The sequence below is a fragment of the Mobula birostris genome, chromosome 14 (assembly GCF_030028105.1).
Source record: "Mobula birostris isolate sMobBir1 chromosome 14, sMobBir1.hap1, whole genome shotgun sequence".
Taxonomy (NCBI): Eukaryota; Metazoa; Chordata; class Chondrichthyes; order Myliobatiformes; family Myliobatidae; genus Mobula; species Mobula birostris.
In genome coordinates, this window is record NC_092383.1 from 58117921 (window position 1) to 58133266 (window position 15346).

A 15346-nucleotide genomic window follows, 5' to 3' on the forward strand; every position below is an offset into this window, starting at 1 on the left:
GTTCACTCAATGTTGAAGGACTGCCTAAAGATAACACTGAGACAAAGCACATGACCCAGCCAAAACAAAGCAATCATAGATCAAATGTTCTTTGGCTTGGAGTAACACCAGAGAGAAGAGAAATATATTGCCAAAATATATTGAGGCCATTTTTCATGAAACATCAGCAGGCATCATCAAGCCCCCTCAGGAGACCATCCAAACCTTGGCATTTCACTTCATATACCTGCCTAATCTGTCACAGAGTCAAGAGAACTATGCCCTCCACTCTCTCACGAAAGAGTGTTTGGCTGACAGGAATGAGGATAGATTCATTTGCTCTGGGTATCCCAAGAGATCATCAGATCTACCTCATTGCTCAGAGAGAAAGCCGAACATTAGTTTTGCAAATAAGTCTATTGTAGTTCCATACAGTAATTATGAAAGCTTTTTTAAAAATAAAAGTTACACAGCAGACCTGATATAAATCTCAGTGTGTTAACTTTAAAGTATTCCTCTGTCAGATTGTTCACATAGATGAAATTAAATCTTTTGACTTACTCGTCATCGAATTACAATATCGTAGTTACAATGGTAATGAAACCTGTGACTGGAGGACGTTAAACTAGCATTTCCCGGGATATGAAGTACAGCCTGCTCAGATTAGAACCTCTAAGTGATGACAACAGACTGAGAGATACCGAAGTCTGTTGTGGAAGTTTTTGAAATTCAACCCACAGACTTAAAGCAGCATTTCCAATAACATGAAGGGTATATCAGAAGGTTGGTATCTCCAATGGGCATTTTGCAATTAGCCTTTGCAATTGCTAATCTGAAAAGATTAGCAAGCCTTCAATTTATTTAAAAACATAATTCCCAAGGTTTAAGACGACACACAGCCTGACATGGCACAGATGCAAGATGCATTCAGGTTCAGATATGGCCCAAGTGCGGAGTGAGAGACACTGAAGCAGAATGATAGTTCACAAAACTTTAATGAGAACAGTGCTAAAGGGAAAATAGAACAATAAACACAAGGCCAACCAGGACCGTTAACTAAAACTCTCAAACGGGAAACGAAGCCTACACTGTGGCTGAAAAGAACATCTAAGTATTAAATGAATACCGCTAGTCTTCAGAGTCCGTTGACTCGACAGTCCAATTTCTCAGGCAAGTCCCATACAAACAAAAGTGAAGCAAGTCCAAGTCTCGACAAGGACTACAGTGACAAGTATAGAGTAAAATACTATCACAATTAAATAATAATTAGCTGACACGTGCATATTCACAAGCGTAATTGCCGTAAATACTGTGCTGATGAATCAGTGGTTGTGACACATTCAGTTAGTTGAATATGTACCAGCATTTCTCCTCTGCCATCCGATTTCTAAATGGTCATTGAACCACGAGCACTACCTCTCTACTTTTTTTATTTCTGTTATTTTGCAATCCAATTAATCGCAATCCCCTATACTTTCCTCAGCGTGCAGCACGCATTTTTCTTTCTAAGTTTTATCCAATTCAGTTTAAAAAGTTTGCTGTGAATTGACTTATTGTCTTTTCAACTTGAATCTTACACTTCTGCAACCTTAAGCAATTCCTCCTTAATTAGCAATTTGCACCAAAGTTTGAAACTCCATCAATATCCCTAACCTTTCTACTCTGAGAAGGATGATCCAGGTTTTCTAGTCTATCCATAGAACTGAATTGTTTCATCGAGTAAATAACTTCTGGATACATTGCAAAGCCTTGACATCCTATGTTCAATGCTACAATACTCCAATAATGGCCTATAAAGTCATTGCTTCTTTTTGGTTTCAATATCCCACTGCAAACTCAAGGACATTATATTCACTTTAATACCTTCCTAAGCCTGTTTGTCACCAACATAAATCCCTTAGCATTCTCCCTCCAAATTTTCCAGCCTATTGCAATGATCTGCGCTGACTGTGGGAGACCACAGTTAGTGCAGCTCAGAGATAACATCACCTCCTCTCTGATAATCAACACTGGTGCACCTCGATAATGTGTGCTTAGCCCACTGCTGTACTCTGTCTACTGGGGCTAGTCACAGCTCAAGCACCATCAACAAATTTTCTGATGACACAACTACTGTTGGCAGAATGTCAGATGGTGATGAGAAGGGATGCAGGAGTGGGACAGATCAGCTGGTTGAGTGGTGTCACAGAACAACACATTTCATGACATATGCCAGTGATATTAAACCTGACTGTGATTCTGATATCCCCATGCATACTGTTTCTTTATTTCTTTACACATTCTACCAATTGTTGACATAAAAGTTGGGGGTGTTGTGGATAGTCTGGAGAGTTGTCAGTACAACAGGATATCAATAGGATACAGAACTGGGCTGAGAAGTGGCAGGTGGAGTTTAACCCAGGTAAGTGTAAAGTGGTTCATTTTGGTAGGACAAATTTGAAGACAGAATATAATATTAATGGTAAAACTCTTGGCAGTGTGAAGGATCAGTGAGATCTAGGGGTCCGTGTCCATAGGACACTCGAAGCTGCTGCGCAAGTTGACAGTGTTGTTATGAAGGTGTACGGTGTGCTGGCCTTCATCAACTGCGGGATTGAGTTCAAGAGTAGTGAAGTAATGTTACAGCTATGTAAGACCTTAGTTAGACTCCATTTGGAGTACTGTGTTCAGTTCTGGTCACCTCATTGCAGGAAGGATGTGGATACTATAGAGAGAGAGTGCAGAGGAGATTTACAAGGATGTTGCCTGGACTGGAGAGCATGCCTATTGAGAATAGGTTGAGTGAACTTGGCCTTTTCTCCTTGGAGTGGCGGAGGATGAGAAGTGACCTGATAAAGGTGTATAAGATGATGAGAGGCATTGATCGTGTGGATAGCCAAAGGCTTTTTCCCAGGGCTGAAATGGCTAACATGAGGGGGCATAGTTTTAAGGTGCTCTGAAGTAGGTACAAGGGGGATGTCAGAGGTAAGTTTTTTTATACAGAGAGTGGTGGGTGCGTGGAATAGTCATAGTCATAGTCATACTTTATTGATCCCGGGGGAAATTGGTTTTCGTTACAGTTGCACCATAAATAATAAATAGTAATAGAACCATAGATAGTTAAATAGTAATATGTAAATTATGAAATAAGTCCAGGACCAGCCTATCGGCTCAGGGTGTCTGACCGTCCCAGGGAGGAGTTGTAAAGTTTGATGGCCACAGGCAGGAATGACTTCCTGTAACACTCTGTGCTGCATCTCGGAGGAGTGAGTCTCTGGCTGAATGTACTCCTGTGCCCACCCAGTACATTATGTAGTGGATGGGAGACATTGTCCAAGATGGCATGCAACTTAGACAGCATCCTCTTTTCAGATACCACCATGAGAGAGTCCAGTTCCATCGCTACAACATCACTGGCCTTACGAATGAGTTTGTTGATTCTGTTGGTGTCTGCTACCCTCAGCCTGCTGCCCCAGCACACAACAGCAAACATGATAGTACTGGCCACCATAGACTCGTAGAACATCCTCAGCATCGTCCGACAGATGTTAAAGGACCTCAGTCTCCTCAGGAAATAGAGACGGCTCTGACCCTTCTTGTAGACAGCCTCAGTGTTCTTTGAACAGTCCAGTTTATTGTCAATTCGTATCCCCAGGTACTTGTAATCCTCCACCATATCAACACTGACCCCCTGGATGGAAACAGGGGTCACCTGTACCTTAGCTCTCCTCAGGTCTACCACCAGCTCCTTAGTCTTTTTCACATTAAGCTGCAGATAATTCTGCTCACACCATGTGACAAAGTTTCCTACCGTAGCTCTGTACTCAACCTCATCTCCCTTGCTGATGCATCCAACTATGGCAGAGTCATCCGAAAACTTCTGAAGATGACAAAACTCTGTGCAGTAGTTGAAGTCCGAGGTGTAAATGGTGAAGAGAAAGGGAGACAAGACAGTCCCCTGTGGAGACCCATTGCTGCTGATCACTCTGTCGGACACACAGTGTTGCAAGCTCACGGTCAGATAATCAAGAATCCATGATACCAGGAAAGCATCCACCTGCATCGCTGTCAGCTTCTCCCCCAGCAGAGCAGGGCGGATGGTGTTGAACGCACTGAAGAAGTCAAAAAACATGACCCCCACAGTGCTCGCTGGCTTGTCCAGGTGGGTGTAGACATGGTTCAGCAGGTAGACGATGGCATCCTCGACCTCTAGTCGGGGCTGGTAGGCGAACTGGAGGGGATCTAAGTGTGGCCTGACCATGGGCCGGAGCAGCTCCAGAACAAGTCTCTCCAGGGTCTTCATGATGTGGGAGGTCAATGCCACCGGTCTGTTGTCATTGAGGCCACTGGGACGCAGCGTCTTCGGCACCGGGACGAGGCAGGATGTCTTCCACAATACAGGAACCCTCCGGAGCCTCAGGATCATGTTGAATACATGGCGAAGTACTCCACATAGCTGAGGGGCACAGGCTTTGAGCACTGCCAGCAAATGTGGTAGAGGCAGATACAATAGGATCTTTGAAGAGACTCTTGATTGGTACATAGAGCTTAGAAAAATAGAGGGCTTTGTGGTAGGGAAATTCTAGGCAGTTTCTAGAGTAGTTACATGGTCAGCACAACATTTTGGGCTGAAGGGCCTGTAATGTACTGTAAATTTCTGTGTTTCTACATTTATGTTGTAATGACTCTCCTTATTCTAACAATCAAAATGGATCTCTTTAGATCTTACTGTGAAATGTTTTGCTTTCTTGATGTCTGCCCTGTTCTCTGATTTGTTTATGTAATCCTGGTCTCTTACAGTCCACCTCATTACCTACCACATTCATTTCATGTTAATCTATTCTCAAATATTCTCAAAAATTAGACATTTTGTTTTCAGCTTGGTCTTTGACGAAGTTATGAACACATTTTTTAAAACTTTTCCCTATTTGTTTAATTTATGTTCAATATCTTCCATCATCCAGCAAATCCTGTATTGAATACCTTTCCTTTCCCCTTGGTTGTGCCTAAACTAGCTGAATGCCATCCAGTGTTCATCTGCCTTTAAGTTCACAAACTTATCTTTGCATTCTCTCTTGACTAAATCTGTCATCAGCTCACAGAAATTTATTCTCCAGATCAATACTTACACTCATGATTACTTCAAGTCTTCGTGGATGAAGACTTTTACCCTAGTGAAGTTATGATCAATGTTTCCCAAATATCTCTTTTTGATTTTATAGCACTGGATACTCAGCACTCTTTAACTTGGGATGGTATTGGTTTTGAACACTGTCTTGTGTACAGTTACTGATTTCTTTATACAACTATGTCCCTATGGGTATAATTCTCCAACATTATCAAGTTACTAAATTCCTTGCACCTTTGCATATATCTTTTGTCCCTTTATCTTCTTTCCATTATTTGGCGGATAACAAATAAAAACTTTACAATTCATTATCATTTATTCCTTCTAATCAAATTGATTACATCTTCAAACCCTCAAATTCCCTTTTCATGGTGTAATATTATCCCTGACCTGTGTTGTAAAATACAATCATTTCATTTTTTCCCAATTTTTCCTGAGATTATTGATTGTAGCATGAAAGAGAAAAAGATTGTTCATTCCTTCACTTATTTGGGGCAACTCATTCTGATTTTATTATCCATCAAGTCAGAGACAAAGGGAAGTAGACCCTTACAGCACAGAAACAGATGTTACAACCGTGGACTCTGTCGCGGGATCTGTGGAACAGATTCAATAATTTCACCTGTGAGTATGCACATTCCAGTTAATTACTGTTTCATTACGGTGGTGTTTACTGCCTTCTTTTCCTTCTGGTCTTGTTGAGACTTGACCACAAGCACAGCAACGTTTGTTTTCCCTGCTTACCCTCACTCTTTTCCAGGAAAGAAGACTACCATTTCGATCGACACCGTAAAGGATTCTTTACTCACTTAGTATTTAGTTATTGCTTGCAGCCGCAGTGCTGGCATTTAACTTTCAGTTTGAGAGTTTTAGTTAACGGTCCCATTGGCCGAGCATTTATTGTTTTTCTTTTCCTTTAAATTCTGCAACAGTTCTCATTAAAGTCAGTGAACTGTTGATCTCTCTCTCCACACTTGGGCCATGTCTGACAACAGACCCTTCAGCTCAACCGGTGTATGCTGACTGAGATGCTCTTTGAAGCCAGTCCCATTTGCTCACATGTGGCCCATATCCTTCAAACCCTTACCTGTTCAAGTGTCTTTTAAACATTGTTAATGCACCTGCCTCAGTCACTTTCTGGCAGTTCATTCCACGTCTGGGTTACTCTCTGGGTAAAAAAGTTGCCACTCAAGTTTCTTATTCAGTCTCTCCTCCCTCATCTTAAACCTATGCCCTCTAACTCTTGGTTCCCAAACCCGAGGTAAACGACTGTGTACATTCACCCTATCTATGCCCCTCATGATTTTGTACACTTGTTCTAATGCTCCAATGAATAAAGACCTGGCAAGCTCAACCTCTCTATAGAACTCAGTCCCTTGAGATGTAGCAACATCCCTGTAAATCTTTTCTACATTCTTTCCAGCTCAAAGGCATCTTTCCTGTAGCAGGTGATCAAAACTGAACACAATATTCCAAATGCACCTCAGCAACATCTTGTACCACATAAGTAACACGACTTGCCATTCTCTCCTCTCCCCTAACAATTTCTGTGTTTAATCTGATGTGGCTTGTCTTTTTCTATCCTCAATGCAACTTTTATGTCTTAAGTATGTAATTCTGGTGATTCCCCTCCCCTTAATGTCAAATGAGCTGAGCCACCTCCAGCTACACTACTTACTTAATAATAACATTTATCTTGGTGACAGAAAGTTAGAATAGGCACTGCTCCAGATGAGTGTAACCAGAGTTTTTAAAAGGATAATGTAACATGGCTTTATAATCCTTGCCTCTATTTATAAGATTAAGGATCCTTCTTATGTTTTTGAACAATGTTACGAATATGTGATTTCCCTGTTATACAAGACAAAGCTGGAAATGATCAGCAGGTCAGGCAGTATAGAAGGAGGAAGAGTTAATGTCACAAGTTGGGTCCCTCTATCAGAACTGGAAAAGAAGGAAACCAGTTACTTTAGGAACAAGAGAAGGTGGAACACAGAATATTTCTGATTGGACGATTTCTTTTGTTCATCCATTTGCCTTGCCCCATCCTCCCTGATACGAAACTAATAGTTTACTCATCTTCTCCTGGTGCCTCCAGACATTCGGTGTGACAAGGGAGGATTATGAAAAAAGTATGGATCTATAATTTGATATTCTGCCCTCAAGAAAAACGCATTTCTGAGTCCTTTGAGCCAACCTGATTTCCACAAAATTCAGCTTTATTTAGTGTTATTTCTGTGGGTAAGGAAGTTAATGTGTGAATAAATATTGTTTTCTTTCTAATCAGACTTCAAAGCAATTGAAAGTTCCTTGAGGTGAATGAGTTAACAGATGTCCAGCACAAACAGGAAAAACAGAGCAAGATTCTATTCCTTTATTTCTCCTTATACTCATAAAGGAAATAAAGAGATATTTTGGTTTGCTTTTCAGACAGCTTTATAATACTTAAATTGAAACCAATAGTCATGACACAGCTCTTTTTATTTCAAATGGCATGTTCGACCACAAATGAGGATATTTAGTCCATGAGCAAATCTTAGCCAAAGCATAATTCTTAATCCAACAGCTGCCTGCTGATATTTTCTTCCTCGTAACTAGTCATATATTTTGAACATTGTTTTGGGAAAGCTGAAGGATAAAAACTGAACAGTTCCTGAGGGGTCTACTGGTTGAGAACTCTGAATAATATGCAGTCAATTTTCACTTCATGTAGAGCTGATGATATATTGCAACATGTCCATACACTTACTGCTAGCTCTAATGCTCCTCTTAAATCTTGACACTTACATATAAGCAGTTATCTTACCTGAGAGTCCACCCACATCCATTTTCTTTAGATTCTTTGCCTCCAGAATGCAGACTGTGAGTTTCCCTGCTGTTGGTACGTAGCGCAACGAGGTACAAATGTCTCCCAGTTTCTCAGGCTGTACGGGAATGATGAAGAAATTTAGAATGCTTGAAAATGCAGGGACTTGTGCTAATATTATTGCATGTGACTGTATGTGCTCTTGTAAGCACGTGTGTTGTGTGCTGTGTATGACTGTATGTATTGTGATGCACCTTGGCCCCGACGGAATGTTGTTTCCTTTAGCTGTATAAATGTGTATGCTTTAATTGCAATTAAACTTGAATTTGGACTTGAGGCATCTTTGGAACTGTGATTTCATGTCAACATTTCTGATGAACGTTTTAAATTCCCACTCAAATAGACAAAACAAATCTGGTCATTTTCTTGTGAAACACCACCTCCGCTTTGCAAAGAAACCTTTGAATGAAATCAGATTACTGTGTAGGCAACACTGCAACCATTTTGAGAAGGGTTGGTTTTTGAGTTTTCATGAAAACTTATTCCTATGTGCTGCAGATAATAATGTGACCTGAGGTTTCTCCACTTGGGCATTGCTTTGAAATGTAAACATCTCAAAAATCATTATAAAATGCTCCTTGGTATATTTAAGTGTGGTGCCTTGGGCAAAGTTTGATTTGAAAATGAGTTCTCAATGCTGAAGTCGAACACATTGGATCAATTGAATCAATTGGGCGTTAGAATGTCAACAGAACTCCCAAACCGTACACTTAGCCCCCTACCTCTTCCTTCTCAGCGCTTTCTAGATCACGCCATTCTTCAAGCTGTTGCCCCAGGTCAACTTTGGTCATTAGGACTGACACTTGACCAATGCAGTCGTGCTTGGAAAATCGATCAAAGTCATAAACTGCCATTACCAATGTCTTTCCTCCCAACTCTTGATAAGGAACCTGTGAATAAAACATCATTTAAAGATAAAGGATAGCAGAACATCTGCAAATTTACTTTGTCCTTTGCTGTTGGGTTGTGTTACACTGAATATTATGATTTCTATAACTGTAGCAGTTTTCTCTGGGGGCAGAAATCCAATAATTACTGAGATACATCTTGAAATACAGAGTTTCAGATAAGTATTTGCAACTGAATTGTCCTCTGGAAAATTTTCTAAAAAGTCAAAGTTATTTGCATATTTCTTACTAATTTATGAAGTATTATTTACAAGCATTGATAATTGATTGCACATAAATGAAGACAGAAGAAGCTACAGATGCTGGAAAATGGAGCAAGAAATGAGCTGCTGGAAGTCAGGGAGCATCTGCAGAGGGAAATGGACTGTTAACATTTCAGTTCTACAATGAAGAATGTCAACCCAAAATGTGGGCTGCCTTCTTCCCTCCACAGGTGATAGATTGTACACCCTGCTTGGAGATGGTTATTTCCATTTTAACTAAGTAGGTTGGCGAATCCTTGTTTCTTGGTCTCACCAAGCAATTTCTTCATCAATTCATCATAGTTTTGGCATTAAATATGCTGGCTAATTGTCCCATCATTTCTGCTTCTCATTCAGCAACATTATTTACTTTCTGCAAGAAGCATTTCCCGCATTTAACAAAGGGGGAGCAATTGAGTTTTAGTTTTCATCAGTTAGAAAAAAATATATAAATTGAGTAAACACCATAAATGCAAGAAGTAATGCGAGTGATATATCACCAAGACATTTTGTGGGCAGCTCACAAATTTACTAGCTATTCTATTAAATATACTTCTTGTGGACTATGATCTCTGCAATTCACAGCCTGTAATTTCCACGTCGGAGGTGTGCTTTTGAACCATCTGAACGATCTGGTGTTTTTGTGGTCTCCTGAAGGATTTCGTGAACTGAGCTCTTGAGAATGCAAGTACGGCCATTGCTAGCAGACTTCAGGCCTGATTGAAGTATCGGGGCCTGGGCCTGAGATCAAAAAATTAACAAATGTTTAGCTGATTTAAGTGCTGAGCCAGATTAAAAAGATTAAGGCATCCAGGTCAAGGCCAGAGGATGAACCAATGTTTAGATCAATTCTCCATTTCAGCCAAGGTCCTATACTGAAGCCATCCTGCCCACCTGGGTTTGACCTGTCTTTCTCTCTTCTTGCTGATGCCTTTGAGCGGGTGGCGCTGGAGACTTGGGTCCATGCTGCCAGGTTCGGGAGTTGCTGTTACCCTACAGCCTTTGGGCTCCTGAACCAGCTTCACTCACATCAGCACTGAACTGGCTCCAAAGCTGTGGCCTGTATCTATCAGGCTCCTAGACTGGCTTCACTCATGTTAGCGCTGAACTGGCTCCGTGGCTTTGGGCTCACGTTCAAGGTCTTTGCGGTTCATGTTCTGTGTATTACTTTTGTTTTAATTTTTTTTTATTTTTAATTTTTAATTTTTTTATTGCTCAATTTGTTCCTTATTTGCACATTGGATGTTGGCCGGTCTTGTTATGGGGAGTTTATTGCGGATTCTATTGTGTTTCTTTGTTTTGTGGCTGCCTGCAAGAAGATGAATCTCAAGGTTGTATATGGATTACATACATTGCTAATATGCAGAGGGAAATCAGGTGCCATTAATTTAGTAGTCTATGGGGAATTGTTTTGTATGTCGTAATCTGTAGCTCACTGTTACCATAACACTGCCATAGGGGCTAACTCTGTTGATTTGGCACATCGCAGCTCAAAACCATTTATCATTCATGAGACCATAGTTGAATAAATCTTCAGTTTTAGTACTCCCTCTGCAGAACTTCCCACACTGAGAACACATATGAAGAATTTGAGTAAACGCCTCATTAACTTCATGGTCAGGAAATCATAGGCCTATAAATGAGTTGAATTCCCATTACGTGCTCCCAGTGTCTGGAACTCGGTATGAAAACCAGAGAAGTGAACTGTTATTCCACCGTGTGATGAATTTTGATCTTGCAGGCTGGAAAGGGCCTCATATGCAGCCCATCACCTATACTGAACGGATCATTTATACTGGGGTTAACAGTGGGAATGTTATCATTTTCCTCATCAGCCGTAGGCTCAGGATAAGGAAAGGCATTCACCAGGATCACCAATCCTGATTCCCATCCAGCAACATCTGTGTGAATAGCATATGTCGGAGTTGATTGTCTCTGATGGGCTGCTGTGTGTTCTACGCTGGGCCTGAGGGTCAACACTACATGCGCCCAGTCAAAGCAGAATGGTTCTTTTAAACCAACATCCCACCAAAGATTGTTGTCTTGGGTAAAAAGGTGGGAAGAGAAAATATGAAAAAGAATACAGAGAGGGCTAAATGCATACTTGAGTATTGGCTACCAGTCATACTTAACTAACTTCAGTGAAGAGAAAGGAATGAATTATGCAGAGGAGAGTATAATTCACAGTCAGTACTACCACACACATTTAGCCCTGGCAATCTATGATAAACTTAATTCCCCTTATCTGAAAGTCATGCAACAAGTAACATCAAGCATGTAACCCCTCTGCGGACATGTTATACATGGCAAATTCCTCAAGTAATACAGTGTAATGTTTGCAGTTAAAAAACACTGCTGTTTCCACAGCCTTGAGGTTGAAAATATCCTCCACTAAAGAAGGTTGCTGCTGTGACATTGCTATGCCAAGAAGGTTACAATCAATAGCATCTCATTCCACCGAGATGCAACGCAGAGCGTCATGGGAAGTCATTCCTGCCTGTGGCCATCAAACTTTACAACTCCTCCCTTGGAGGGTCAGACACCCTGAGCCAATAGGCTGGTCCTGGACTTATTTCATAATTTACTGGCATAATTTACATATTACTATTTAACTATTTATAGTTTTATTACTATTTATTATTTATGGTGCAACTGTAATGAAAACCAATTTCCCCCGGGATCAATAAAGTATGACTATGACTATGACTAAAATGTTTTGCTACTCTCTCTCTCTCCAACCATTTTAATTTCAATAGATGTGAATAGGGCTGTGGGGACTGTGACATTAATACATATTAGCATTTAATAGTCATTTGAGAAAGGTGCTGGCTACATCACTGATCTATTATCTTAATGTCAATATTTTGAATAATTTGGCTTTTGGTGATGTTGATGTGTGTTGGAATCTCCTACAGGTGGCAGTGTGTTCGATTTATCTTCATCCTCAGGAATAAGACATAGCACCAGTGACAAAATGAAGACGTTTTGCACAATTTTTCAAATGCTTCAGTTTAGCTGAGGAAAAGTAAATAGGTAACATGATTAAAACTTTGACTTTGATAAATAGGAGTAAAATGTACTTCGATATCCTTGAGTATGTTAACTCCTTGCCATATTTGACAACAAACTGCTAAATTTGTACCTTTCAGTTCAATAAGCTTCAGTACTGAGTCACTCTGGATACCTGAGGCAGAAAGGATACTAATGAAACTATCGGATTTTAAAGCTAAATATGAATTGCAGTCTAATATAAGATTGTTTGGAGAACCAAGATTGTAATCATTCATTTTTTGCCTAGTAATTACTTTTTGAAAGCCCTAATATTCACAGTTTAGGAACACTATGATCACTTCACATTACAATAGACTGTTTTAATTGTATTTTCTTTTAAAAATCATGTATAATTTCAGTTTGTGTTTTTTTTTCTGGTAAATGTTGCTTATATGTGCCTGCGATGTTGTTGCAAGTCTTTTTTCATTGTACCTGAAAAAATTTTTGGCATAAAGGCTCTGATCATGCTCATCTAATTCCAAAGGGTGGGTCACGTTATCTGCTTCCCAAGCACCAGACTCCCATAATGACATCAATACTCCAAGCTCTTAATAGGACGGAGAAAACATTTCAAGTATGACCACAAAAATCTCCTTGAGGGAAAGAAAGAGAACCCTCTTTCCACCTCCTGGGAAGCCCTGGCCTGTGATTGCTTAAAATGAGGCAACTGGGAATATACTGAGCGTCTCAGATCTCTGTGGTGAGAGCACATGGAGGGAAATGTACAACATCCCAAACCATCCACTCACCCACGCCCTTAGGCGTCACCTGGCACATGTGTGGTAGTCAACAGATCGCACGTAAAACTCTTAAGCTGCATCAGTATGGGAGTTGAAGCAAGTCATCCTCATAGGAAAAAGACAATAAAGAGGAAATTTCTTAAATGACAATAGCCATTGTACACTAAATAGATAATAATAGGCATCCGTTAGTCTCGTGAGACCATGGATTTGTGCCTTGGAAAGTTTCCAGGGTGCAGGCCTGGGCAAGGTTGTATGGAAGACCGGCAGTTGCCCATGCTGCAAGTCTCCCCTCTCCACGCCACCAATATTGTCCAAGGGAAGGGCACTAGGGCCGATACAGCTTGGCACCGGTGTCGTTGCAGAGCGATGTGTGGTTAAGTGTCTTGCTCAAGGACACAACACGCTGCCTCAGCTGAGGTTCAAACTAGCAAACTTCAGATCACTAGACCGACGCCTTAACCACTTGGCCACATGTCAACACACTAAATAGATAAAATGATTCGTAATAACACAACAATCCAACACAGGATACTGGAGTACACAATACACTAGACGATATAGAAGTACTTGTATCATTGCTTAGTATAAACTAAATTGGGGGTGAGTTGGAGGTGGAGTTACCTATAAGCCTAATCTAAAATTCTAATTTAATTCTGAAGAATAAATAATTGTGATGATGAGTGCCAACCAAAAGGGAAGTGACAGTAACTATGGAACTGCAGGTCGATTAATCTATGATCACGAGTGGGAAATATACATGAGACCATTATGTTCACCTATTATACGTTGAATCAGTATTCACCTAAACTCCATAAGTAATGGTTATTGTGGAATTGAAGTTAGTAATGGATTCTGACTTCTGAGTGTTCAGAATTAAATAATTGAACAACAAAGTAGATGTTGTTTACTTGTATACAAAAAAGAGCATTTCAGAAATTGTATTTAAAGGAGGTTCAAGCCTGGTGTCAATAATTTCTGCTGTAATTAAAACCATTGAATCTCAATGGATTTATTATGCAATATCCATTGGATGCTATCGGAAAGTATTTAACATTAAAAACGAATAACACAGACCTCTAAGACTGACAGAAGGCTATTCAATGCATCACCGCTTGCTAGGAAGTATTACCTTGAATACAAAGGATTCATTGAAGGTAGGATTTAGAGTCTTCTTCTGAACTTTTGTCTCATATTTCTTCTTCTTATCTGGGAGCAGGAAGACTTTAACGTAAGGGTCAGATGTTCCACCTATGTCCAGCGCAGGGAGCTCAGCTGCCTGAATAATTCCCACTGTTAGCTGTAAAACAGGAATGAAGAAAGTGTCAATCTTGATGTGATTACCATTACAGAGTGAAGGAGGGCAGAAGGCAAGACTTTCAAGGGGAACTTGGATGAACAGATGTAATTATTGCTCAGATTCATTTGGCTAGTGTTCTGCTTTACATATTAGTCTGCATGCATTGTAAACAGCAGAGCATCTCTTCACAAACATAAAAGGTTTCATAGATGCTGGAAATCCAGAGCAACACCCACAAAATTCTGGAGGAAGTCAGCAGGTTAGGCAGCATCTATGGAGGGCAATAGGCAGTTGATGTTACGGGCTGAGATCCTTCATCAGGAGGGTAGCATAGTCACAGGAAAGCCAATCAGTAAAGCATTAGCAGCAAAGATAAGGGAAATTGATAAAATAACAATAAACGGTGAGAAAGGATATCACGTTGTCATAATAGACTCCATCTTAGAAATGTAACATGGTATTAGTTCCTTTTCTTGCAATACCAATGTAAAAGGTCCCAAAATGGACCAATACCTTCCAGTCTTCCAATTAAGTATCAAGGTATAAGAAATCTATCTGCAATTCCTCACTCATTCCCATGAGGGGAAGAAACATTTGCCTCGTGGCTTCACTAAATATGCAAGATATTGTTATGTGTGAACTGACATTGAGGGTCTGCAGTGAAGACAGTTGTGCTGTACCATTAAACTGAGCAGGAGCCACTTGCTCTTTAATGAAGTGGGAATGTGGGGAATTTTAGATGGCTCTCTTCTGACACTTAGTGCCTTCAACGGGGCAAGCACAATTTAAAAAACGAATCTATAGAAATCATGCAAGGAGGCAGATAACATAAAAAGTAGACTCAAATAACCTTGCCAAATTTCACAAGATTTTTTTACTCCTCAAGATATCGAAGTCACTGAACAAGGCTATAATAAGACAATAGCAGGTTGTCAGTTTATCAGGAATACTTTCAATGTAACCAACTTTTAATTTATTTATTTACTGACATACAGTGAGTAATAGGCCTTTCAAGCCATGTCACCCAGCAATTCCCCATTTTAACCCAAGCCTAAACATGGGACAATTTACAATGATCAATTAATCTACCAACCAGTATATTTTTGGGTGGTGGGAGGAAACCAGAGCACCCTGAGGAAACCCACACGGTCAC

The 15346-nt window shown here is 40.3% G+C and overlaps 1 protein-coding gene across 1 annotated transcript in view; it reads right to left on the reverse strand.

Annotated features, from left to right (window-relative positions):
* Nucleotides 1-15346, reverse strand: part of LOC140209392 (synaptotagmin-B) — a 138185-nt gene that overhangs the window by 76227 nt on the left and 46612 nt on the right. The window contains exons 5-7 of the mRNA XM_072277644.1: nt 14026-14193; nt 8675-8842; nt 7893-8010 (exon numbers count right to left, since the gene is read on the reverse strand). Coding sequence (XP_072133745.1) covers nt 7893-8010; nt 8675-8842; nt 14026-14193 — 454 coding nt within the window. The remainder of the gene's footprint in view (nt 1-7892; nt 8011-8674; nt 8843-14025; nt 14194-15346) is intronic.